The sequence below is a fragment of the Dermacentor silvarum genome, chromosome 1 (genome assembly GCF_013339745.2).
Source record: "Dermacentor silvarum isolate Dsil-2018 chromosome 1, BIME_Dsil_1.4, whole genome shotgun sequence".
NCBI classification, from domain to species: Eukaryota; Metazoa; Arthropoda; class Arachnida; order Ixodida; family Ixodidae; genus Dermacentor; species Dermacentor silvarum.
The window spans coordinates 8570748-8598274 of record NC_051154.1 but is presented as its reverse complement, the minus strand read 5'-3'; the positions used below and the strand labels follow the sequence as shown (position 1 = coordinate 8598274).

The window sequence follows — 27527 nt, the reverse complement described above, 5'->3', positions numbered from 1 at the left end:
ACACAGAGACGCGCTCGTGCCACTGCTCGCGCGTTCCTCGTCTTCTTCCACAGCTGGCAGGCTTTCGCCTTTACGTTTTACAAACGTGCAACACTTGCGTACTTTTTATAACGCTGTACTTTCTTAACAGTGATCGCTTTGAAAAGTCACGAAGCCATTAAAGCCAGAAGGACGAAGTTTAGGCAAATCCGTGGGCTGGCTCGTAGACACTGGCGCCACAGTTCCCTCTAGTAATTATTGTTATGAAACTCTACCCTCGCTACGGTAACAAGATCTCTCAATGGAGCGTGGCGAGCGCGTCAAGCGATACTAAAACAACAAAGCTCCGATGTTGAATCTTGTTGCTTGAAGGGCAAGCCTCGGATGCACATTGTAATGAAAGGGTCAACCATTGCTAGTGTCGAAGCTGAAGAAGGCAAGGTCGGCGTACATGATTGCTGAAATCATTCGATAATTAAATGTTGATTATATAGACCTTATTTTACAGCGCCTGAAGGCAGTCGCCATGGTTTCTAATATGATTATGATGCTAGTCTGCGCGCTGCGCGGGTACTGCGGGAACGGCGAGGTCACGGCGCGAGGGCCAACTGGCTACAGCGTGTTTTCGATTGTCAGTCGCCTGCGATTGTGAATTCTGAAAGCGTTGCAGCCGTCTTGTTCTCTACGGAGGTCGGCGAACGCGTCTATTTCGATAGCACTTATATGGACACTCCAGGCGGATTTCTGCCGTCGGTGTCGTCATCGCCGTCGCCGTGAGGTTCCGTATAAAGTCCGAGGGCGATACAATTGTCGCCGCGCGCCGTATGCTGTATGTGCGAGTGAAAGCATGCGACGGTGAGCCGGCAATCGCGGCTCGCGCACACAAGGGCGTGAAGCGGGAAGGAAGCACGCAGTCTTCAAGTCGCGCAGAACGCTCTGGAGGAGGGGGGGGGGGGGGAGGAAGGTGGAGGGGCGCTACCGCCGGGCCGGAAGGCTCCGGGTGGAGGGTGGACCCGGTGGGGGGGGGGGGGGGGGGGTGAGGCGCGTTCTGCGCCACTCGCGCCCGCTCGCGCGGCTGTACCTAAGCCATCTGCGGCAGGTGGCAGCGTCCGCCCTCCCTGTGTTTTCGCGGGTAAGATCGCCTTGGTGCGAGCGCCCGGCACGAAGCTCAATTCGCTCGCTGCTGGTACCGCGCTGACTCACTCCAGCGTTTTGACAGCCAGTTTCCGCGGTCACCCAGTGAAATGCGTTCATGTTTGCTTGTGCGCGCGTGACGCTATCCTTGCTATTTTAGTGTGCCTTTGTTTACAAGTTTATACGGCCGATAAAACTACTATCCTTACTTTGTATAGCTGTCCAATAATTTGCTATCGCAATCGATGCTTCGCCTTTCGGACGAAACTGCGACTTTTTTTTTAGCACCATCGCATTTAAAATGACAGTTATACCACGAGGTCATTTAGCGAGAACACCTTGCAGCGTTGTCTACTTCCCTGCAGTTGCAACGTCGTATAGTCTCGCAGGAGCAGCCAAGCTGTTTTCTGCGAGATCGGCGTACTTATACCAGTTTTGGTGGCCTGAGGCAGTTTCTAAGACATCTAATACGCTGTACTTCGCTTTTTAAAAGCCAAGTATAGCATGTTTGTGCGGAGTGCTATCGCCGTACATTGTGTTGCATTTTTAACGCGAAACCCCCGTGTCGCAGAAAATACGGCGTCCACGGCCGACAAAATGATCCCGAACCACGGAGGCCCTCCGCGTGGCGCAGAGGCGTTAATTAACTAATTGAATTTCTCAAAGTAAAATTCATCAGAGAAATCGTAAAGTACGACTTAACCACAACCTACAGACGGGATAGCGTCGGATTGTAATTTGAATATACGAGAAAACATAATTCTCCTTCGGCGGAAACTCAAACACAAACCCCTTTTCGAGTATTTCTATCACTCATAAAGCGGTGCGCCCAGGTTAGTTCCTTGCAAAAACACCATCCAGATGGCGTTCGCCTCGGCAGCAGCGCGTGGAGGCGAAGTTGGAGAGAAAAGAAAGCTGCAGGGGGTTGCCGGGAAGCTTGCCAAGCAGTCAGGGATCTTTGAATGCTATCACGTTCTACTCTTAAAGGCGAAGCTTAAGCGTCCTCCAAATTTTAATGTTGCTTTGTGAATACAGTACACAACATAATTTATTGGTGACGAATTATGTCAGCAGCACAAACGTGAATTTCTATGTTACTGGACGAAACACACAGTCGTCGAAAAAGGTCTAGCGCTTACATGTTTACGTAGGTTACGCAAGTTTACGTGTTAGACACGAAGTATGAGCAGTATGGTATGTATAAGCTCTAACTAACAACCAACACAGTTAGCAACATAACCAACAGTGCAGTGTACACGAGATAGAAGAATTACATTTTAAATCGCGTTTGCTTCCAGTTACAGGCGCTTCGCGTTTCTGCGTCGCAGTCAACTTAGATGCGCAATAATTTGCGTATTCCTGAAGGACATGGCTGAAGGAGTCACCAACTCTGTTTGGAATAACTGAACATGCTCCTCGCATAGCTGAGTGTGAGCATCGCATGATTATATCAGTTCGAGCCCCCCGACATTGCGCGTAAAGAAAAGAAACAAGTGAGGTAATGACGCATGCGCAGCCCTTTTTCTGTGCATGCTGGTCATATGCTGCTGTCTGTTTTCGCGCTCACGAGTAGTTAAATGCGGCTGATTCATGTGCGTGAAGAAAGTCGCAGTTTCGCCCGAAAGGCGAAGCATATTGATTGAGATAGCAAATTAGCAGACAGCTATACGAAGTACGGATAGTAGTTTTATCTGCCATATCAACTTGTAAACATTCGCTTACTAACTAAATTGACGACCATGGTGTCACGCGCGCACAAGCAAACATGAACACATCTCACTTGATGATTGCGGAAACTCTCTGTCAAAAGGTGGAGTGAGGAAGCGCGACAGCTGCAGCGAGCGAATTGACCTTCTGGCTGCCTCTCGCTTTAACGCGAAAGCGGCGAAAACACAGCGCACACGCGGCGCGCAATACGCAGCAGCCGCCGGAGTATAACGCCCTCCCCCCGCCCCTCCATCTCCCTCCACGCTTTCCTCCCTTGCGCGCGAGAGATTGAGCCGCCATCCTCAGCTCACCCTCGCACGCTTTCACTCGCACATACAGCGTACAGCGCGCGACAACAATGCAATTTCCCTTGCACTTTAACGGAACATCACGGTAAGGGCAGAAATGCGCCTGGAATGTCCATATAATTGTTATCGCAATAAAACACGAAAACACACGAAAACTGTCTAGTTCCGTGCAATCTTGTTACACTGGCCGTAACGGAACGAGTGCTGCGTAAGTTACGAAATCGACACGCGGTCTGCTCACCTTTGTGACGAATCCGAAACGCAGTTTTGTGTGCGGGGTGAGTGACCTCCGTAGGCTTTCCTGTCGGAAAGTGAACCGATCAGACCCAAATTAAGACGCCGAGCAGCCATAAATGGCACTGTTATCCCAAGCCCGCAGCGTTGGAAGGCAGGACGCACACTATCGCGTAGTTTACGGCAGCAAACCGACAAGCAGCAAAGATGCTGGGCATGAAGTCTTTTTTGTGTAAAGCTTATACCGAAAGTTGCTTTTCAGGCGTCCCGGAAAACTCTTGCGGCGAATAAACCCCACACAAACACAGGCTTCTCGTGTCTGCCTGTACGTTGCAGGGCTGTTGCGTGAGCCGCGTCCTCTTTCGCTCTTTTAATGGTGCAGCCAACCGCGGCACAGTGCCGCTGGACGAATAAATAGTTTACGTTCCGCTTCTCAGATCACGCAGAAAACAAACAGCGCAGCAGGTGCGGGAAGAACAGGTAAAAAAATACCACAACAAGCAAACACGCACCACGAGTACAGCAATTTTCTCCCGCCTCCCGCAGTCCCCGCCAGAACGCAGTACCTGGTGTTGAGCGTAAATATTCGCAACAACATGAGGCATGTGTGTGATGATGGCGTCACAGGTACTTTAATGCGGCTGATCAATGTGCGTGAAAAAAGTCGCAGTATTGCCCGAAAGGCGAAGCATATTGATTGGGGTAGAAAATTAGCAGACAGCTATACGACGTAAGAATAGTAGTTTTGTCGGCCTTATAAACTTGAAAACATTAGGTTACTAACTAAATTAACAAGCATGGTGTCACCCGCGCGCAAGCAAACATTAACACATCTCAATCGATGACCGCGCAAACTCGCTGTCAAAACGCAGGAGTGAGGAAGCGCGGTCGCAGCGAGCAAATTGACTTTCGTGCTGCATCCCGCTTAAACGCTAATTAAACGACGAAAAAGCGCACACGAAGCTATCAGCACTCACACTCTGTCTCCGTCGCACGCAGGTCGCTTTCAAGAGAGGGTCTAGACATAGCCTCCTATATTTAAAAAAAATATATAGGAGGCTATGGTCTAGACGGCCGCGCGCGGCCGCGCCATACGCTGCGGCCGCCGGAGTATGTTGAGCCGCCATCGTCGGCTCACCCTCGCACGGTTTCACTCGCACATACAGCATACGGCGAGCGGCGACGATGTTATCGCCTTTGGACTTGATGCGGAACATCACGTGTGGTTTGGCCATTAGACGCCCTTGACTGATGTCGTACACGATGGTTGAAGTTTCATCCTTTGTATATGCAGTATAGTGTTTACCATAAACGCAGGTCGCCTCGCGCCTTTCCTGGAGCTGGTGGTGGCGCACGTGTCCATCCTGACCATACTGGCGATCAGCTTCGAGCGCTACTACGCCATCTGCCAGCCGCTCAAGGCCGGCTACACGTGCACAAAGATGCGCGCTCTGGCCATCATCAGCGCCGTGTGGCTCCTGGCGCTAGTGGTCACCAGTCCGATGCTGTTCGTGTCCCAGTACGGCTGGGTGGAGTACTATGACGGAAGTATGGTGGCTTCATGTGGCACCTCGTTCGGGCGGCCCTGGCGGCGCCTGTACATCATGGCCATAATGGCGCTCCTCTTTGTGCTGCCCTTGTTCGTGCTTCTGGTCGTGTACGCGAGCATAGCGCGCCAGCTCGTGCGTCAGCGCGACATCGGCAGCGCTCCTCCGTCGGTGCCCGAGCAGGCGCAGCTACGCGCCCGCCGCCAGGTGGTGCTCATGCTGGCCGCCGTTGTGATCAGCTTCTTCATCTGCTTGCTGCCCTACCGGGTGCTCATCCTTTGGATCATCGTCTCGCCCGCGCCCGTCGAGGAACAGGTCGAACACTCCGGGCTCTCTCTTAAGTCAAACCTTTACCGATGCTCGCATTAACCACCGTCTTCACAAGCTATTGCGCAATAGGTGTCTTGCGTTATGGGTGATTTGAGCGGGATTATCGGCAGCTTGTTCGGTAGTGACGGTTTACATTGGTTATAGGAGTGCTCAGATAATGGTTTATCGCATTATTACGCAGTGGCTATGCAGATCTTACTCACACAGCGCATGCTGCAAGTGTCTGGTGGTCCTTAGGGTATAAATCAAGTCTTTGGCCAACTGTTCGGTCCGTCGCCACACTCAAAGTTGAAAGGATCTATTGTAATGTTAACGTGACTATATGAATGGAATAACAATTTGTCACACATTCGAATCTTTTTTTTTTTTTTAGATTACGTGTACTCTATCAGGGGTAGGATGAATGAAATCTTCCTCTTCCGAAGATGGCACTAGGGTTTTCCAACGCTACTCTGTGGAAAGAGAGTAACTGCAGTAGCGCAGCTTCAATCTATTGCAGCTCGGTGGTGCAGGTTTAGTAGTGTAGGTTTACTATATCGCCACTAGTGCAAATGCCGTTCCAAGTATGTAGCAGCTGATTGAGGCACTTTCGCCCCTGCTTGTGAAATAATAGCAACTGAAAAGCTTCTTTGCGGAATTACAAGTGCGAGTATGTCCAATTTTAATGGATTGTTCTTCTTTCTGGGGATTTACGTGCCAAAACCAGTTCTGATTATGAGGCACGCCGTAGTGGAGGGCTCCGGATTAATTTTGACCACCTGGGGTTCCTTAACGTGTACTACAACGCAAGCACACGGGCGTCTTTGCATTCCGCCTCCATCGAAATGCGGCCGCCGTGGCCGGGATTCGATCCCGCGATCTCGTGTTTTAATGGATAAGCATAACTACAATCCCTTTTAATGGATTGTAGTTATGCTTATGCACATGGCTCATTACGATCTTCCCAACGCGTGCGTCAAAAGCCTAAAAGACCACCCCAGCCACGTACAATTTTCACATTTACGAGGGTGCCTTCCAGGCTTTTGACATACATAGACAGGACGTACATACTCTGGGAGCCTGAAACAATTACTGCTACTTAAAGGGACACTAAAGGCAAATATTATTTCAACGTGGACTGTTAAAATATCATACCAGAAACCTCGAAACGGTTGTTTCGTGCCAAGAAAAGATTTATTTGAAGAGAAAATTGCGTGTGAAGCGTCCGCGTACCTCTAACGCAATTCAAATCACCCGCCCGAGCGAGGAGTGGTGACGTCATGGCCATATGGTGACGTTGTGCCACCGTTGAGTAAAACGGCGCCCGCAGACAGCGCTACGGCTCTCTTCAATTTTTTTTCTTTTTTTTTATTTTTGCGGAAAGCGCACACGCGCGGCCAGAAACAGAGCCAAGACAGAGCCGACGGCAGTGCGAAAACGGAAGTATGGTGGCTAGCCACCATAGGGGAAAGGTAAAGCGCGCGCCGAATTAATAAGCGCGCGCCGGACCAACTAGTTTACTCTGACAACGGCACATTGGCTCGCGATGCTGGGCTCGATTTTAGCAATTTAAGCTCCGATGAGCGTGACATGCTGCTGAGGGCTCGCGCTGCCGGCGTCGTTGCGTACTACGACGGCGGCCTGGACACCAGCTCTTCCGAGCGCGGAAGCAGCGAGGACTCCAGCAATGCGACGTCGTGCGACGACGCTGGTCACCGTCTGGACGTGCCGTCGCGACTCTCAAGCTGCTAGCAAATTCAAGTGCGAGTTTAGCGAGCCAGCAACACCAGCACAACACTACGCGATAACGAAACTTCTGAAACTCGAAAGCGCGCGGCGCAAAGTCGAGCGAAAAACGAAACCTTTTGACCGCCCGCGTCGTTATCAAGTGCAACGCCAAAAAGGCATTTCTTCTAAGAATCTACTAGAAGTAGACAAGTAGCATTTTCTTCCGTCTTATGATCCAACGAAACAATCTTTTTAATACGAGTGGTTGAGTACTAGTATGGTATGGTAAAACTTTATTATTGTCCGTCGGAACGCGCGTCAGCACGTAGCGGGCCGCTCCCACGTCGGCACAGAAAGGCCGAGCCTCTCTGCTGCGTCGCGGGCCCGATGGACAGCCCATAGCTGTGCTTCAAGATCGGGGCTGCTTAGGACAGCCTCCCATTTGGTCGACGTGACATCGTCGCCGTCGTGTAACGCGGGGCACCGCCAGAGAATATGTTCCAAGTCAGCTAGGTCTGAGCATAGCTCGCAAGCATTGGCCGATTGTCTATCTGGGTATATTCTGTGTAACAGTGCGGGGTTAGGGTATGCCCCGACCTGGAGTAATCTGAGTGTCAACGCCTGTGGTCTGTTTAGTTTCCTATGTGGCGGAGGATATCGTCTCCGTCCCATGTAAAAATGTTTCGTAAGTTCGTTATATGAGGAGGGAGGGTCCCGATTGTCCATAACCTCAGCGTCGCGCCACCCGGTAGCTACGCGGTCAACGACTCCTCGCGCAGCTCTGTGGGCCGACTCGTTGAGGTTGGGCGGGGCGCCCTTGATCTGCCCCATGTGTGCAGGGAACCAGATGGTCGTGTGCGACTTGATGTCTTTGTCCCGTAGAATGCGCACGACCTGCTCCGAAACGGTGCCCTTGGCGAAAGCTCGTACAGCCGTCCGCGAGTCGCTGTAGATCGTGGTCCTTTTGTCGTCCAGCAGGGTCAGGGCTATGGCCACCTGCTCCGCCACCTCGGCCGACTTCGTTCGAACAGTCGCACAGTTCATGATTTTCCCATCGTGATCGATGCCCACCGCTACGAACGCCGTCCCGTCTGGGTACCGGGCAGCATCAACAAAACAGCAATCCGGAGCCTCTTCCCGAGCTTTGCCCAGGAGAGCCTTGGCCCTAGCTCGTCTCCGACCTACGTTGTGTTCGGGATGAACGTTGCGTGGAATTGGAGCCACGACAATGCGTTCCCGCTGTTCTCGAGGTAGACCGCAGAAGCGGGACTCGATTTCCGCCGGCGGAACCCCCAGCTCCCGCAGGATGCTCCTACCCGCTTGGGTGGTGGACAACCTGGCGTACTGCGCCCTCTCCTGCGCTTCCGCGATCTCTTCCAGCGTGTTGTGCATGCCGAGACACATCAGTTTCTCCGAGCTTGTGTACATGGGCAGGCCGAGGGCCCTCTTGATAGTCTTCCTGATCAACGTGTTGAGCTTGTCCCTCTCCGACCTTTGCCAATTGTGCATGGCCGCCACGTAGGTAAAATGACACATTACAAAGGCGTGCACCAGTCTCACAAGATTGTCCTCTCCAAGACCCTGCTGCCGGTTGGCAACTCTCCGTATGAGTCTGATGGCATTATCTGTTTTCTTGGCTAGTTTTGACACCGTCAGGTTATTGGAGCCGTTTGATTCGATCGTCATACCCAGGATGACACCGTCCTCACTTGTCCGTAGAGTGATGTCGACGTCCTCTACAGGCTTCCAACCCTTCGGTTTGGACCCCCTTCGCCTGGGCCTGTAAATGAGCAGTTCTGATTTCCGAGGGGAACACCGAAGGCCGGTCGGCTTAAGATATTCCTCCGTTATCTCGATGGCTTCCTGCAACGCAGCCTCCACCCGTCCATCACTGCCTCCGGTACACCAAATGGTGACGTCGTCTGCATATATTGTGTGGTTGATACCCTCGACTTCGGAGAGTCTCCTCGACAGACCGATCATGGTTAGGTTAAACAGGGTCGGGGATATGACAGACCCCTGTGGCGTCCCTCTGAAACCCAGCCTAACCGAGTCCGAAACGAGGTCTCCCGCCCTGAGAGTGGCTTCTCTGTCCGCAAGGAATGATCGTGTGTAGTCGTGGAAGTGCTTGCCCAACCCGAGGCTAGATATCTGGCTCAAGACAACGGAATGCAAGACGCTGTCAAAGGCCTTCTCCAGGTCTAATCCAAGTATGGCTCTCGTGTCCCTCGTGTTACGGTCAATGACTTGATATTTGATGAGCTTCATGGCATCCTGCGTTGACAGTCCTGCCCTGAAGCCTATCATATTGTGTGGGTAAATATCCCGGTCTTCCAAGTATCGCGAGACCCTGTTTAAGATAGCATGTTCGGCGACCTTGCCCACGCACGAAGTGAGTGAAATCGGTCGGAGGTTATCGAGACTAGGGGGCTTGCCCGGTTTGGGGATGAGAATGGTGGCAGCCCTCCTCCACATCTCCGGTACTTTTCCGTCGTTCCACATCTTGTTGATAACGTCCGTCAGGTACTCCGCCGACTTGTCGTCCAAGTTCCTCAGTGCCTTGTTTGTAACTCTATCCGGACCCGGGGCCGACCTGCCGTTTAAATCGTGCAGGGCCCGCCGGATCTCCTCGACACCAAACTCCGCATCCAGCTCCGGGTTCGCGACGCCCCCATATTCTGGGATGGGGGACGCCGGACCGGAGGCTACCGGCAAGTACTTCGCGATCAACCTTTCCATAACCTCCTCGTCCGAGGATTCTTGCCTGGCCCCGTGCAGCGCTCTTCCCAGCGTGCTCCGCTGGTTCGACTTGGTGTTGGTCTCGTCCAGCAGATGCTTTAGGAGGTTCCAGGACCCCCCGCTCCGCATCTGGCCGTCAATCGAGTTGCAAACTTCATCCCATTGCTGTCTGGAAAGGACTTTGCAGTGCTCTTCGATGCTTCTGTTGACCTCGGCAATCTTCTTGCGGAGCCTTCGATTGAGCCGCTGACCCTTCCATCTGGCCAGAAGGGACTGCTTGGCCTCGAGTAGGTGCGCCAGCCTGCTGTCCATCTTCTGTACCGGGAGGTCTGTGCTAACCTCTTTGGTCGCGCCCTCAATGTCCTCACGAATCTCTGCAATCCATCGCTCCAGGTCGGGCCTCTCTTCCCCGGTCCGCTCCTCTCTCAGCTTGCGGAACTTGTCCCAGTCGGTGAATCGGAACTTGCGTTGTCTGTTCTGCTCGATCCGAAGGACGGTGGCCAAGACGTAGTGGTCGCTGCCAAAGTCCATGTTAAGGTTTGTCCAGTTCACCTCTGCCACTCCCCTGACGAAAGTGAGGTCCGGAGTCGTGTCCCGGCTGGATGACGTACCGCACCTGGTTGGGAAGGCAGGGTCCGTGACCAACATCAGGTCCAGATTTATTGCCTCTCTCCATAGGTCCTCCCCTTTACGGGTGTCATACGGGTAGCCCCACGTATGATACGGAGCGTTGAAGTCACCCGCCACGACCAGGGGAGCGCCTCTGGCGAGATGTGCAGCTTTGGAGACAAGGGCTCTGAAGCGTTGCCTCAGATCCCTGGGACTGCTGTACACATTCAAAACAAAGATGCTCTCTCTGTTCGCCGGGCCGGGAATGATTTCTACCATGACGTGTTCGACCTTGCTCGACGCCAGCCTGAGGTCATGAACGACGTGGGTAAGCTTTTTGCTGATCAGTACACCCACTCCTCTTCCTTCGTCGTGTTTTGCGACAGACCGGTAGCCGGGCAGCACGACGCTGTTAGTTAGTGTTTCCTGCAGGAGTACTACGTGAGGCTTTTCCGAGTGCGAGCGAATAAATTGCTGCAAGGGGGCCCTTTTGTGCAGAAACCCCCTGCAGTTCCAATGCCATATTCTGAATGAATTAGTTTGCACAGCCATCCTGTGGCTGTTGCAGCTGCGTTGCTGAATTGGTCCTGTGAGGAACACTCACGTTCTGTGCCGCCGAAGCCGTCGACGGGAGTGACAGCGCCCTCGGCCCCACGGTTGGAGCTACCACATTCTCTAAGAACGCCTCAATCTTGCAAAATCGCTGGTTGTATCTCTCCTCCATGGCCAACATACTGCCCTGAATGTGCGAGACCGTCTCGCTTAGCTGCTTCATGCTCTCGCTAAGGGAAGAGAGCATCTCGCGAATTTCCGATTTAGCCCTACCCGTAGGCGTGTCTTGCTCTCTAACTATGGCCCTCTTTTTGGCGGGCCTCTCCGTCTCGCATTCCTCAGCCATAGGTGTATCCGCCGGCTGTGGCGTCTGCCTATCTTCCGCGGCAGGTTGTGTACCTCCTACCTTCTTAATTTCCGCTATCTCAGTCATGAGACTAGCTATCGTGTCTCTCATAATCCTATTCTCACGCTCGAGTTGTGCAAGCCTCTCGCTTTCTTTGCTGTGCTCTGGCGGCGAACCCCGCGTTACCTGTTCTGTAGTGCCATTGCGAACTCGATCGGCCCAGGTTGGCTTGCCCACAGGATGGCGATCCCGAGACCGGGACCTCTCGAACCGGACACGTCCTCCTCCTCCTCGGCGCCGGGAGCTGGAGCGCCCCCTAGACCGGGATCTGGATCCGGTTCTGGAACGGGAGCGCCCTCTGGAACGGGAGCGTCCCCTAGAATGCGAACGCCCCCTGGAACCGGAGCGTCCCCTACTTCCTTGTGCTGAAGGCTGGCTGTCCCGGCCGCCCCCGCCGGCGCTGCCAAGTGTCGTGTCTGACGCCTGGTTTGCAGAAGCTTCTGTCGCCTTCTCCCACCTTCTTCTCCTCACGACGTACGGAATTTGATATCGCTGCAGGCACACTTTGTCTGCTGCCACGTGTGGTCCCCCGCACAGCCTGCATTTCGGAGTACATTGGTGCTGATCGTCCGGGTTCGACACACCACAGCCCCGGCATGTCACGGCCTCCGGGGTCGGGCATACGTCGGCTCGATGACCCAGCTTGCCACACGCGTAGCAATTGTCAACCTGTTTGCGGTATAAGAAGCATCGCACCAACACTGGTCCGTAACGTACAAAGTTCGGCACTTTCAAGCCGTCGAAAGCCACGATGACTGTTCCCGTGTTCTTGATCCTTTTGGCCCCCAACGCCAGGGGGTTCCTTTCGTTAACGATGTTCCTCTCTAGGGCCCCCGGACCGTCGCCCAACGGAATGCCCCTTATCACTCCCTTGCACGTAGAATGCGGAGCCGCCTCACATGCGCTGACTTCGTAGGGCTTGTTTTCCACTCTGATCGCCTTGATTCTAGTGTACCTCGTTGCATGCTCTCGATCCAGAGTGCTGGCCACCACGATGTTCTGCTGCAAGTTCGGGCAGATGACGTCGGCCCCAGCCATGGCATCCTCGATCCCTGCCGCCTCCATTATTGCTCTGCCAACGGTCGTTGCACCGACCCTGGCTACGGCGAGCCCGCCCTTGGGACGAATTATGATCTTGGCGTCTTCTTTGGGGAGCGGGGGCATTCGCCCGGCCTTGGTTAACTCTCTCTTTACTCTATCTCCACTTTGCCGCGCGCCGGCAGACACTTCAGCCTTAGGTCTAACACTTTCCATCTTGGTCACCAAGCTCCTGGCACGGGTATCCTTGTTGGCCGCGCGCCTAACCACGGCCGTCTGCCAGCCCAAATCTGCCGTAAACAGCTCCGGGGGTAGATCTTCCCCCATAACACTCACTGCCATTTCGGCTAGAGTAATCCGGAACCCCTTCCTCGGTAGCAGGTGCATGGCCACCAAGAGCGGCGCCGCTCCGGGGTTAGGCCTAGTCCCGTTAGGCTGATCACTCGATGGCGTGGTTCAGACGAGAAACACCGATAAAAGGGCGAAAAGTCCACCCACCAGCAAAAATTCGATGTCGGCGTAATCCTCTCGTCTGTATACATCCGTTGGTATAAAAATCCACTTGGAAAACTTACGAAAAACGGCTGAAAACAGTTCAAAAAGCGGGAGCCGATGTTCGCCCGACCATCCTGCTCGGCGCCTTCTTCTTCTTGAGTACTAGTGACATAATTTTATTGAGGACTGCCTTCGTCATCGGGTAAGTACCGGAATGTCCCTGGGGAGTCTCTTATCATGTCCTGCATTTACCTCAATTTCTCGATTACAAAAGCTCTGTTCGCGATTATATTGATGCCTTAGACGTTATAGAGCATTGCTCAATCACTTTCGTTTGACTTTTTGTTTGACTTTAGTTTCCCTTTAAGGCATAGATACAATTCTTAATCGGACATTCCTGCACTTGCAATTCCCGAAACTAGCTTCCAGTGACCTTTGTTTTGCGAGCAGGCGCCAGCCTCACAAATCCTGTAAAGAACACTTCTAATGATGAAACGAAAAGGCATAATTATAATCAAAATCAGTTAAAAGGACTAACATGATTAAAAAACAAACACGGAAAGTTAGAAGACTTGCACATTTTATTGAACTCGAACGCCATTCTAGCAGCGCAGATACAGGGTGTTTCACGTAACCTGAGCCTAACATTAAAATTATCCAAACGCTACGTAGCTGGACAGAAGCAAGGTAATGTTGTTTGCCGTCACTTGGAGGTGTTGACATTATTTATTGCATTCCACCTAATTAAATATTTAGCCTTCATTAATTATTGAACTTCTCAAATATTATAATTAGACAAAGTGTCAATGAGAAAATTGTAATGCAACATGAAAAACTCCCGATACAGCTTTCTGGTGTTCAATACGTGCTGCATAAAAGTGTTTTTCCTTTTTCCGAGCGTCTGGCCGCGCGACTGGCCGCTCGAGGGAACGGAATGATGGAATCCTGAAAATGGATAGACAGCGATCAGAGGTGAAAGCGATCATCATGAAAGGGCAATCCACCAAGGCATTGTCCGGGAGGGGTCACGGTTGTTCATTCGCGTATGAAGGGGCTGCGTTAGCGCTTGGCGCAATTTTTACAGTTTCCTTGCGCCTCCTGCTCGACTTTCCGTGCCTTGCCGAACAGCTCACATTTAAAGAATTACGTTCCCGGTGGGGTCGGGCCAACGCCAACTAGCTCTTCGAGATGCGGATATTTTTTGTGCTTGACGTGCTGCAAGAGTTGCTGTGAAACGCATGTTCAATTCTATTCTCAAGTAATATAGCCTTGAAAAAAATGTTCACTCGGCCAAGGAGACGTTCTCGGTTTATCATATGACTGCATGCGCTGTACGCGTAGGTATGAACACTGTCTGTTCCTGTGAATAAAATGTTAACAAGTACGACGGCATCACATGTGAACGAAAGGATGCCTATTTTAAAGCTGAGTAGCTAATTAAAAAAATGCGCATTCGAGCATGATAGGTAATCATTTGCTAGCTGAAAGGCACATAACGGGAGCTCGTCTTCCCCCTTCATGGTACTGCCGGGTGCCCGGAAATCGCGTTGTGTGGGTCGAAGGATTCCTTATTCGGTGTACAACGCCACACTTTCCTTCGTATGTCATCCTATATATATATAATCAGCGCAACGAGCCCATTCACCTCCTGCGGTGATTCAGGCATTCTGCTGCACTCAGAAGACACTGTATGGCGTCGAAGCACCATCTCTCCGCAAACCAACTTCAGTCGCTGAGCGCCTATGCTTCTCACATGGACAGCGTTTTCACTTTGCTTTCCTTGTGAAATCTACCAAGCGCGCAAAGAATGGAATCTCTGTGTTTGCTAAAGGTAAATGTCTAGCGAGTAGTTATATTTTTGAATGTGCATGTTCGCACTTATTATTTTCCCTATGTAGAATATTTATACATATATGTTTCAGTAAGTTTACATCTGTCCTTACTTGAAGAGAATGTTGTTTTTGTTGGTTGTTCTTTATGTCTTAGAGGGTATGCGGGCTTTTTATTTGAATATATTTATCCCCTTTTTTGTTCTCTTTAGGTATTATTTTTTTTCTTTCTGTTTTCTTTCCGTCGGTTAGAGCAGGTGGAACTTGAAGACAGTAGAGAGTATTAGCTTGTCCGGTATTCGGGTAAACGCAGGCGTACTGGGCGTTTTACCGGAGCGGTGGAGGCGTAAACGGGAGCGGCCTGCACGGCGCAGCCACCTGGTGGCACAGAGCTCAACCAGACAAACAAAGCTAATATTCCAGTAACCAATTGTGTATATTACTTTGCTGCGGCTTTAAATGTTCGGCAGCAGCACGATTACGCCACTGCCGAAAATTTACACCAGCAGCGAAGTAGAATACACTTGGTTACTGCAATATTATATGTGTTTGTCTGGTTGAGTGCTGCGCCACCAGGTGGCTGCACCGTGCAGGTCAGCACTGCATATGCCCTCACCAGGTCTCCTAACCTCGCTAAGCCAATGACATCCTAGGCCATTCCGCAATGCACCCTACTAATAAGCTAATTTCCATCGGGAAGATTACCGTGTTGAACGTTGCCAGATTAAGTTCCAGTAGCGGCCTGTTCGGATCCAGCCACTCTGTGCTGCGCAGCAGGTCTGACCGTTGCCTTGGTCAGGCGCTCTGCAGAGCAGGAAATTAGGATCCAACTTGGGAAACTAAGAGAGGCGAGGAATTCAGACCTAGACGACCGCAAGCAAATATGTGACTGATGGCGGACACACATACGGCACGATTAAGAGGGATGAGGACAGCGTAGTGAATAGGCTCTAAGAAAAATGATTTCAGAGGACGTAATCGAAGTCCTAGGTAAGACATAGATATATTTATTATGAGAGAAAAGCTGAGAGGTCGGCCTGAATCAATGTTCTGACCTGCTACTCGGCGTTGGGGGAAGGGGAATGGGTGTAGAAAGAATAGAGAAGACGTTGATTATGAGGATGAAGATGGTGGTGAAAAACTTGCACGGTCCAAGACTCTTCAAAGTATCCTGTCCAGTCCGCTCTCATGCGAAAATTTGTTGAGAGCCTTCAGACTATCAGGATGGTGACGAGGATAGGATCAGGCGAAGGTTCCAATAGGTCAGACAAGAAACAGGCGAGGTCTCCCAAGCAATAAATAAGCAATAAACATATCAAACCCTGTAATGAATAATTGTATGACATCTCGTCAGGTCGTTAAGTAGATTGGTATTATAAACGCAAATAACAGAACGCCGATCAAAATGGTATTGCCAAAGGGGTTAGACGTTTCGGCTTCCACACGGAAGCTTTGTTCACTCAGAACGAGGCTTCAAGTTTGAAGCCGAAACGTGTTACCCCTTCGGCAACACCGTTTTGGTCGGTGTTCCGTTATTTGCGTTTGTAATGTATTAAACCCTGCAACAAACTGAGTTAGCATGAAGGTGTCCTACCCTAAAGATCAGGTCTGATTAGTTCAGCGGAAAAAAAAAACTGTATAAGAAGACGAAGAAAGAGACATTCGAAATTATTACACCGAAAAAATTGAGGAAGTAGTTAAGAACGCGGGAACATGAAATGAACAAGAAAGAAACATGGAATTGGTAATATATATATATATATATATATATATATATATATATATATATATATATATATATATATATGCATTCAAAGAAGCGCAGGGCAATGCCGCCAGCAATTTGATGCTTCGCGGCAGAAGAGGAATTCTATACTGCTCTATACAACGGTGTAAGAAGATATGTGCTCCGACGGCGCGCCCGCGCTGGGGCGAGAGAGCGGCCACTTCGTGAGACCGGAAGTGAGCGCCGCCGCTAGGGGCAGCACGTGTTCAGGAGGCCTTGGAGCAGCGGCACAAGAGTGGATAATTTAAGACCTCCGTCAGCATTTGAACACCCATACCTAAAGATATGCAATTTTTCGTTATTCAGACGCCAAATCCTGAGCAGGTAGAACGTTTCATGCCACTTACTGTCAAAATACCGTCATTTACAACACGAGAGAGACGGCACCTAGCAGACGGCGCGCTGCGCTTGCCGCTGCTAGGTAGCCGCTGCTCGCCGCATCGGAGTCAATCGGAATGTCGGCAGAAATATAAAGGGACGTTCCTCCAACTAAATAGAGTCGTTTTAAGCAGGCGAACGACATATATGCATCGAAATAAAGACCTCTGCCGCGCGTGCGCATAAAAGCGCCAGCAAAGCGAGCGAAAAAAGTGGCCCCCAGGACCGGTGCTGCCCCTTGCGGCAGCGGCGTGCGTAGAGCCACAGTAAGTGGCCGCGCCTTGCGCCGCCGTCGGATCACCTGCCTTCTTACACCGTGCTCTATACATTACCCAGAACAGCTCCGTAACAATGATTAGGCGTAATTGCAACGAACAAATTCAAGTTCAACCTTTAATTAGAGATGTGGTTAGAAGGACTTTGCAGCGCAAGCGCAAACAAAGCTCAAAGCGATGGACGGCCAAGATGGAGCACTGCACGGGCCTGATTTTTCGGCCCTAGCCCGGCCCGGGCCCGCAATACAAAGCCCGAGCCCGGCCCGGGCCCGGGCTTGCATGACGGAGACGAGCCCGGGCCCGCCTCGGGCCCGTGTGACTGAGCCCGGGCCCGGCCCGGGCCTGGGCATTCATTACTAAGCTTAGATAGGGTCCGCGTGTGAATGACGAGGCCCGGCCTGTAAGAAAAAAAATTCTTTTTTTTTACTTACAGATTGTACCGTATCTGTCAGCCTCACCTTCTCGAGGTTTAATCAGCTGCGGTATATAAGCAATAAAGACCGAAATGTTTGTTTCTTCCACGGTAACATCAGTGATCCGGCCCATTGCCTATGCTGCAATTTTTCCACTGGTGCGCACGCACTTATCTTGATTTGTACGATATGGTTCTATGATGTCATTTAGCATGCATTCAGGACAAGCGCTGACAGCTATTGCCCACAGCGCTGCTGCTGCTGCTGATTCAGATCATTGTGGTACTGCTCAGTAGCATGTCAAGAGAACAAGAGTTTGTGATTGTTAGCTGCTTACATCTATCTAGTACATGTAGGTCATAGAGAATTGGAATCACGAAATGAAATTTCCAGACGAATAATAGCTGTAGAGACCCTCTGAAGTGATGGATTATAGCTTTATTGTTGGAAACAAAAGTGCACCTGATATTACCTCTCATGAACCTTGCCCAAGGCCTTAACTAGTAGAAAGTGGAACCCATGCCTTTTCCTTACATTTTCTCCCATTGCTATGGCGCCAGAAGAGCCAGCCGACCCAGCCGTTCCTGTGCTCTGACCGGTACTTGAGCCTTTTTCTCTGAATTGACACTCTAACGTGACAGAATCTCTCACCATCGTTCACACATGTGAGTGGCGTGGCGCACCCTGCCTGTCCGCTGTGCTCGGGGTGTTTCAATGTGCGGCCTGCTCGAAAGTGCCACAAGCGGCGGTAACAACCAAACTCTCCCTTTCGGTTCGCAGGTGAGCCTGGAACTTTTCTACAGCCTGTTGTACCTGTGCCGTGTGATGCTGTACCTGAACTCGGCGATGAACCCCATCCTCTACAATGCCATCTCGTCCAAATTTCGCGTTGCCTTTTGCCGTCTGCTGGGTTTCCGTCACCGCAGGCGCCACTGCACCACCAACACGAGCACTTCACTGGCCTTCCAAAGCAGCTTTAGCAGTGGTGCCCCACACAATGTCTGACAATACCAACTCTGTGTTAAGTCAGGAACTCTGCACCAGCCGCCCTGCTATATTAAAGAATGGTGACTTGATTTGCAATGCCATCCCAGAAGCGGCAACACCGTATCGCAGGGCCTTTCACCTCCTCCGAATAATTGCAGCTTTCCGCTCGTAACTTAATCCTTTTTGACGCCAATGAAGCCAACTTTGGTATGTGCCACTGGTTGAGTGTCCCTGGGCATGTGCCGCTCTTGGATCAACCTCTTTGACGCCACCTTGGGTAATTTGTATGCGCCACTGGGTAGGCGCGCACTTCACAGCGGCGCCGCCAGAGGCGCAGCCTGTCTAAAGGGCCGGTGCCAGTACACACATCATGCATGCCGCGTTTTGGCTATTTGCATACTTGAACAGTTGTCTTAGATGAATGCCGCCGGAATTTTTGTCGGATAGGGCCACGTCTTCGGCGGTATAGCTAAATACCTGGAAAGAAAACTGGTCTGACAATGTCAGCAATGCTATTCGCATTAAAGGCGAGCGTCGCACTCAAGAAGTACTAGTAGCGATAGCGAGGATATTGCAATCTGCCTTCTTTTTTCACGGCGCGACAACGCATGCGCCTTGTCCTAGCGGATTAGTCGTTATACGTTTTGGAACGGTCACACACGCGGCCTGATCTCGAAGGCAAGCCCCCCCCCCCCACCAAATAAAATACAAAATGCAGATCCCACACACTGTGGGAATCGACATTATGCGAAGCATTGTGCAGGCAGCTGGCTATGCAGCATTGTTTGGGTTTCCACATACCGCTACCAGGTTAAGCAATGTGTAAGCGTAAATTCAGTATTTCGGTGTCTGTGTGTGACTCGAGCACACTGAACTAGAATTCATGCGAGTGCGTGTATGTGATGACAGCAGCAAGACCACGACGGTAACGCCAATTGCATGCTTTCCACGAACAATCCGATTGATGCGAACGAGCTGCATGGAGGCGCGAGATGGGTAGGAAACGCAGAAACTAAATGCGCACTGACGGGAGCACGTGGTACCATTTAAGGTACACAAACGGGTGACTTGACGGCGAAGCTGTAGCGCAACCTGAACCCCGTGTCCTTTTGTAGTCATTCGGACGAGCGGCGTGGTTCACTGCTCGCCTTGGCCGGCACGAGCTTCGGGAGGAACGAGGAGCGGCGCGTTGCTGTCAAGCGTTCGGAAATCAAAGACCGTGGGAAACTTTCTTTTCAATCGCTGTTTGAACGGATGCAACCAGTGGCGTACCAGCTACTTCTCGAGTGGCGAGGGGGGGGGGGGGGGGGGCAAACCACAAACGATCTGACTCTCTCTGTCTCTCTCTCTCTCTCTCTCTCTCTCTCTATATATATATATATATATATATATATATAATTACTTTCAAAATAAGTTAAAAAGCCGGGAAATGCGTATGTCAGTAATGGTTATATGTAAAAGAGATAAACCTATTTATCAATCACACATGGTGAACCATGCATGGGGGCCCAAACAATTATTTGCGTTTGCATTTATTTCTTGACACTATAAAAAATCTACGTATGATACAGAGACAAAAGGCAGTGAGTGCCCAGAGGTCCCTGATCCCGTCCAGTAGCAGCAGCGCAGCGCACGTAAGGAAATGCACATTTGTTACAGACGACGTTGCTAATTAAACAAAGAATTGTACTTTAAGCCTATATACCGCACACATGTATCGTTAGTTAAGGTAGTAGTATTGTCGAAGTTATACACAGCTAAGTACAATCAACATAAATGACTTGCAATTGATATTCGCAAGAAAAGATACAGCAGATGTGTGCGACCTTGGAGAATTACAACCAGATTTCCAGCGAAGCTGTTCCTTTCGAACAGTTTCAATAAAAGTTTTACTTTCTTGAACTATATTGCATAATTAAAAAAAGTTGCCGAGCACTTCTTGATGGAAATTTTTTAAAAGCCAGTGATTCATTAACACACATGTTATTTCGCCATAACGTTTACCATGGTGTACTCCCTCCCTACTCATCCCTCCGCCCTCTGGCCTCTCAAATTTCTGTAGATTTGATATCGGTTCAGTTAACAGTTCTCCCAGGGCAGCGGAATAAATTCTTAGTTCGTAAAACACATTCATAAAGCTCCGGATCGCTTGCTTGCGTAATTTACTGCAAATATCATAATTAGTCTCCTGTCTTTGACGTTTACCTACATAGTGCCCCCCCCCCCCCCCCATCGTGCCCTTTATTTTCGCCAAATATAAACCAAGCGTCTCGTTTAGTTCATCGAGGAAATCGCTGAAACTAACTAGGAACGCCTGATGACGTATGAAAAAGAGGGGGGGGGGGACGACGACTCAGTAATTAATTGCAGCGCCTATAACCAGGCCAGGAACGTAAAAATTTTGTCGCACTTACCATGACCCCTGTTGCCTTTCCACGAAATATAAATCTGTTGTAACCAACAGGTATGTCGGGGCATTGGGAAGCATAGCTGGAAGTGGTCATATCACACGCTCTAGCACTTGAATAAGATTTTTTTTACAACGACTCTGTTTGATCCAACCTCATTTAACTTCGCACACAGAGTTTTCATAGCGTACTACCAATTTTGCTAGATTTTGTCTTGGTGGCATTTACAGTTCAGTTCTGGCAGTGGGCTCAATTGTGCCCCGCTCGTTAGACACACTCATAACACACTATAGAATGCTTGTATATGTAATTTATTGCAAAAGTCCCACTTACCCATCTATTTTGAATTTTACTTACACATCAAACGTTACCTGGTCCTCAGAGTCACAAACTACAAAGACGCTGCTTCCTTTATTTCAGTGAGGACACCAGGCGAACACAATATATCACGAATGAAAAAGTAGAAAGTAAAAACTGAGGGTTCTAACGTTACTCGTAACATTTCTAAATCAGCCAGGAACGTTAAAACTTGGCAACACATTGTACTTAAAGTGCTGTCTATTCCGTCAAAGTATAAAGTATCTGAAGCGCAGAGTTCTCTTGGGACATTGAAAACCTAGTTAATAACAGCAGCGTGGTACTATCAAATACTTGCTTACAGTTTTTTAAAAGCTGTATCTGATGAACACGCATTTACCTATCGCACACAAACTTGCCGTATTGTTCCCCCTATGTTCGCAAAATTTGACTTCAGTTGCTGTAACTATGAAAGCGCAGCCGTCTATTCTATTGGAAAAGGCGAATTTTACCCACTCATTTGGAACATTGTCTACATATTGTCTGCATATCTACATACATACCTACTACATCTACTACATATCTAGATACACCGTCTACATATCTACACTGAACATTGACTACATACCTACAGCGTGGTCATGTGTTCTTTCTCTTGTCCCTGTCTTTTTACTCTAGTAAACATGTCTTATTATGCTCGTTACCAACTATTCCAACTTTCTGCCTTATCTACATATTGCCCATACCATGCCATTATTTTTCTCCAGATATAAACAAGATGCCTGGTTTAGCTCACCGAGGACACCGATGAAAAACTACAAATCTCGTATGATGCACGAAAACACACGAGAAAACGAGGGTTTATTAATTATCGGCAACACTTGAACTTAAGCAGGAAAGTGAAAGTTTTGCAACGAATTGCGCTTAGAATTCAACCTATTGTCACGGAATTTCAAGTCCGCATCTCGTGCAGTTGTTTTAGGAGTCTGGGAAACATTTCGACTAGCGGCAGTATGATACCCTGGAACACTTCAATGAGTAACTTTCCACAAAGGCTGTACTGAACCTACACAAAATAAACATAGATCGCTCGTCACTAAGAACATTGCTTCATACTTCGAATAAGTATAAACACCGTGCCAAACATAGTTTACCGAGGATACCAGGGGGAAACAACTAAATGTCATGTATAAAGCATAAAAATGTGGAGAAAGCGAGTATTCAGTAACGGTTTTTTGAGCACATACGCAACCTACACAGTTCAAATTTTCGGTACACGTCACCAAAAACTGGCTTTCATTTCTACAAAATATAATATCAGCTGCTCTTGCTCCTGCCGGGAAAAGAGTAATAGTGTCGCTCTTATTTAGAAACGGCCTGAACACGAAATCAAAAAATATCAGAAGTGACACATGCCTTTAGAAAAGCTTCAGTTCAGTGTGCTATTGGAATTGAAATGGCTCTCCACGTTCGACCACGGTCATTTTCACGAAAATATCTACGATAAGTTTTGATTACACAATGAAATTGGACAGTTAGACTTGTAAGTGCTTTAATTAGATTTCTGATAAAGATAAGATACTGAGACAGCACCGCTAGGTAGACTATCTCTGGACGGAGATTCAGCAGTTCCAGCATTGGATGATCCAACGATTTCATGCATTCCGTGAAAGGCACACCAATCGTTGGGCGTGGCTGATTATAATACTTTATCCGGACCTCTCCATTCCCTCGCCCGTAGGTTAAATATAGCAAGCTGATTGCATTTTCAAATACGCTTAGGCCGCCCCCCCCCCCCCCAAAAAAAAAAAAAGAAAAAAAAAAAAACTGGGCATGGTGCAAGAAGCGCAAGCGGCAATTTGATAGGGCGGGAACTGTCCAGTGCCAGGCCTTCTCCGCAATGTGACAGCGTGTATGGCGAATCGCGCGCGTCGCCCGCTACAGCGCGTCACGAAGAGGCACAACAGACAATCCTGGCTGCCCAAGCAGGGGATACGTAGTAAAGAAAAGCATTACTTACATGGCCACTCTATTAAGAAAATTTCGCTTCAGCTGTAGTTTTGTTGGACTTTCCGGCGTGCAGCCGAAAGTGCCCGCTTTCAGAAGTGTGGGGGGGGGGGGGAAATCCCCCCTAATTAATTAATTAATTAATTAAATTATGGGGTTGTACGTGCCAAAATCAGTTCTGATTATGAGGCACGCCGTAGTGGGGGTCTGCGGAAGTTTGGACCACCTGGGGTTCTTTAACGTGCACCTAAATCTAAGTACACGGGTGTTTTCGCATTTCGCCCCCATCGAAATGCGGCCGCCGTGGCCGGGATTCGATACCGCGATCCCCCCCCCCCCCCCCTCCCCCCCAGTAGATACGCCTATGGGTACAACTTAGAAGAACTTGTTGTTGGGCGAGTTGGTACATATTAGCGAACATTGTTTCACTGCGCGAAAAAACGGACCACAGAAGCAGCATGGGACAAGAACGGGCGCAGACATGGATATTTTGCAAAAACACTGCGAAACCATTTACGAAATGAATGTACGCTTGCGTGAACATAAATTGTCAATTAAGAATAAAGCGAATGGGCACCTTCCTGTCCACTGCTTCGCGTGCCCGCGTAAGCCGATCATGGAAAAAGTAAAGATCTTGCGCCGCTTTCGAGATAGCCGAGCGAGAGAGCTACTCGAGGCGTACCATATAAGAAAGAAGGGACAAGATTGTGTCAGCGACACCTCAGTTTATCTGCACAACAGTGGGCCTCTTCGATTATCCCTCTCTGACAGTCCCGGACTGTCATGAACGGATAATCGAAGAGGCCCAGTGAGATGAGGTTTATTGACGAGTGTAGGTACGTTGCGTTTGGCATAAACAAGGTGGTTTTTTTAGTAAACTTTTTATTTAATTTTTTTACTCGCGCACGCGCAGTGGTGTATGCCTGGGTTGTACTTATATGTGGTCTTTGTGGAATAAACTTTAGTTACAAGTCTGCGCCCGTCCTTGTCCCATGGTGTTTCTGTGGTCCGTTTTTTTCGCGCAGTTAAACAATGTTCGCTATGGATGCAACCACTACCCGGTGTTCAGCTGCCAAGATCTATAGAGTTGCCCTACCGGTATCTTCCCATGCGTCTCACATGGCTCCAGCGCAGGAAGCACGCGAGGAATCGGAAACGAAAGTCGGATTACCAAGCTCGAATGACGATGCAACGATCATTACGGCACCACGAACACGAGTCATCGGCCCAAGTTAGTAGACAGCTTGGTCCACTGAGTTGGCATAAGTTCTTGTTATGGTAATAATGTCATGACGTGCATGCAGGTCGTGAATTTATGTCATGCTTGTCGTGCATGTCTGCCATTCAGGGGAAGCTTGTGATGGACTGACATACAGATATGCCATGATATGCATTCATGCCAATCAGGTAATGTTTTGACATATGATTCATGTCATGCATGCGTGTCATGACATGCATATTCCGAATATATGCATTTGAAAAATGCATGTCACGTCATTCAATCGATTAATCTCATTTGATTTCTTTTATGACATCCATCTCATGGCATGCATCCAGTCCATGTCATGACATGAGCGTCACTCATGTGAGATCCATTGTTGAATAAGTTATGTATCATGATATTAACGACACGAACGAGATGACTTGCATTACATGAATGACATGCATGTCATGGCATGATTGTTATTGGTAACATAAATGACGAGGTGATGGAGTCGCGGTCGTTCCTTCAACTGTATATGTATCGGGATATGTGTGAGGAGACATGCATGCATGTCACGACAAGAATAATATGACATGCTTATGCATTTTTTCCTGAATTCTTGTTTCCCTTACCAGGTTATTCAACAGTTAATTTGTCTCCTGCATATTCATCTTCAACCCCACTCTTACAGTTTCTCAGTTAAGGTCCTCAATAATTTGTTGTAATTCGTCCCCATTGTTGCTGAATAGGACAATGTCATCTGCAAGCCGCAGGTTTCTGAGATATTCGCCGTTGATCCTCACTCCTAAGAGGAAGAAGCCGAAGGGAGCGGATGCACTTCACGTCGGCTCCGTCTTTCGTAAATGGTTTCGCAGTGTTTTTGCAATATATCCCTGTAATTTTGCACCATCCTCTCCAGAAAGTTATCCGCACTCTACCGATATTCGTCTTCAAGGTGGGAACTGCTTTTTCACCGCTTTATTGGAATTTTCTCCCAAGCCGCTAAGCCGCCGAGCTAAGCTAAGGCGTGCTCCGGCCGCTACGTGCACCGCAGTTACGGCTGCGCGTCGACTTTCCTCGAGCCGCCATGGAAATACAGGTTGAAGGAATTGATATCTCACCTACCAAGATTTCCGAAGAAGCAGGATGGTGCACCATTGACCGGCGGGAAGTACTTTCTCCTGGCGGCAAGCACGCTAACCCTAACATTGCATCAGCCTCCCAAGCCGGCGTTGGAGGCACGAACAAGGCGCAGCGAGGCCCGCGCGCACACGAGCAGCAAATTTTGAAGGCAGGGAAGAAGCCCACGCTTCCACGTGATCACCACAAAGTTGTTATCAGGCCACGGGGTGGCTTGAACGTGGCTTACCGACCCCTCTGCGAGGTAGTTCTTAGCGACTCACAATCCGCAGTTCGTAACTACGCGCGGGGGTGGATTTCCTCCGAAACTCTTCAGATCCTAAGGAAAGCTGGTTGACAGCACTTCAATAGCACCGCGATCATGTGGTTCCCAGCGCACGTCGTCACCCTCACCGAAGAGGGCCCCCCTAACTTGAACGAGGTGGCACATCGCTCTGCGCGAGAACTGACCCGCCGCGCAGAGTCTGCGACACCCTCTTCGAGTTCGGACCTCCTGGTGCGAAACACGCGAGAACGCTTAGTCAGACATAACTATATGACCAAGCACTACCAGTTAGGCAGGAGGATATTGCCCCACCTCACCCCAAACTGAAACGTCGCCAGGCAGCCGTCCAGCAACAACTGCAGACACACATCTTCCCCAGTCCGGTGCGATTGGGGCACATTTTCTCCGCGCAATACGCGAGTGCTCTTTGAAAGTTATGTCAGGCAACTAGAGCGGCACTCTCGCACATGTTGTGGGAGTGTCCTGTTATAGCAGCGAAAATGGCAGTGGCTCGGGAGGCTCTTTCGTCGAAGTGGGCCACCGCTCGGCGCAGCTCCAACCTCAAGACACAAGAGTGGGCAGTCCAGCGGGCCCGGGAGGCGGTGAGGAGGCAAGGCCTCGAAGTCCCCTTACGGGAGACCTGAGCCCGGGTCGTTGAAGGGCAACTCCGGCGATTTTTTGATGTCAACGGATGTCGATGAAATTCGCTGGGTCTGTTCCTCTGAATACTTCCGTCATGTCCTAAAAAAAGCAGGCTTGAGAGTTGCACAGTTTTTTTACAAATGAATTTAATTTATTGCCTCGAGCCCCCTACCTTACCCCCTTCTCAATTATTTTCGAATTTGCGGAACAATTTTCCTATCAGGTGAGTCACAGGAGGGTCTCGGCAATATTTTATTAGCTCGGCATGGTCAAAAAATCGCCGGAGTTGCCCTTTAAACTTCGCCGGATTTTAATAAAGTTGTTTCCATCCATTCTCACTCCTAAGCCTTCCCAGTCTAAGAGCTTCAATACTTATACTTCTTCTAAGCATGCAGTGAATAGCATTGAAGAAATTGTGTCTCCTTGCCTGACCCCTTTCTTGACTAGGTAACTTTCTATTTTTCTTGTGGAGAACCAAGGTAGCTGTGGAATCTTTGTAGATATTTGCGAAGATATTCACGTATGCCTCCTGTAATCATTGAATACGCACTGCCTCTATGACTGCTGGTATCTCTACTGAATCAAATGCCTTTTCACAATCTATAAAAGCCATATAAAGAGGTTCATTGTACTCCGCAGATTTCTCAATTACCTGATTGATGACATGGATATGAACCATCGTAGAATATCCCTTCCTGAAGCCAGCCTGTTCTCTTTGTCGGCTGAAGTAAAGTGTTTCCTTGATTCTATTGGAAATTATCTTGGTGAATATTTTATACAATACTGAAAGCAAGCTATAATACTTCATTTCTTTAACGTCTCCCTTCTTATGGATTAGTATAATGTTGGCGTTCTTCCAGCTTTCTGGTACACTTGAAGTCGTGAGGCATTGCATATAAAGGACCGCAAGCTCTTCAAGCATGATATCTCCTCCATCTTTGATTAAATCGACTCTTATTCCATCTTCTCCAGCAGCTTTTCCCCTGGTCATGTCTTGCAAGACCCTTCTAACTTCATCGCTAGTTATAGCAGGAGCCTCTGTATCCTGTTCCTCACTAAGTACTTCGAATGAAAGTAGCTTGGCTGCACTGGGCACTGTACAGGTCAGTAT

The 27527-nt window shown here is 49.5% G+C and overlaps 1 protein-coding gene across 1 annotated transcript in view; it reads left to right on the top strand.

Moving 5' to 3' along the window:
• LOC119455783 (growth hormone secretagogue receptor type 1) overlaps nucleotides 1-18612 on the top strand; it is a 114982-nt gene extending 96370 nt beyond the window's left edge. Inside the window, exons 2-3 of the mRNA XM_049660942.1 lie at nucleotides 4680-5224; nucleotides 18247-18612. Of these exons, the coding sequence (XP_049516899.1) occupies nucleotides 4680-5224; nucleotides 18247-18471 (770 nt within the window). The 3' untranslated portion in view covers nucleotides 18472-18612. The remainder of the gene's footprint in view (nucleotides 1-4679; nucleotides 5225-18246) is intronic.
• Nucleotides 18613-27527: the final 8915 nt, after the last annotated feature.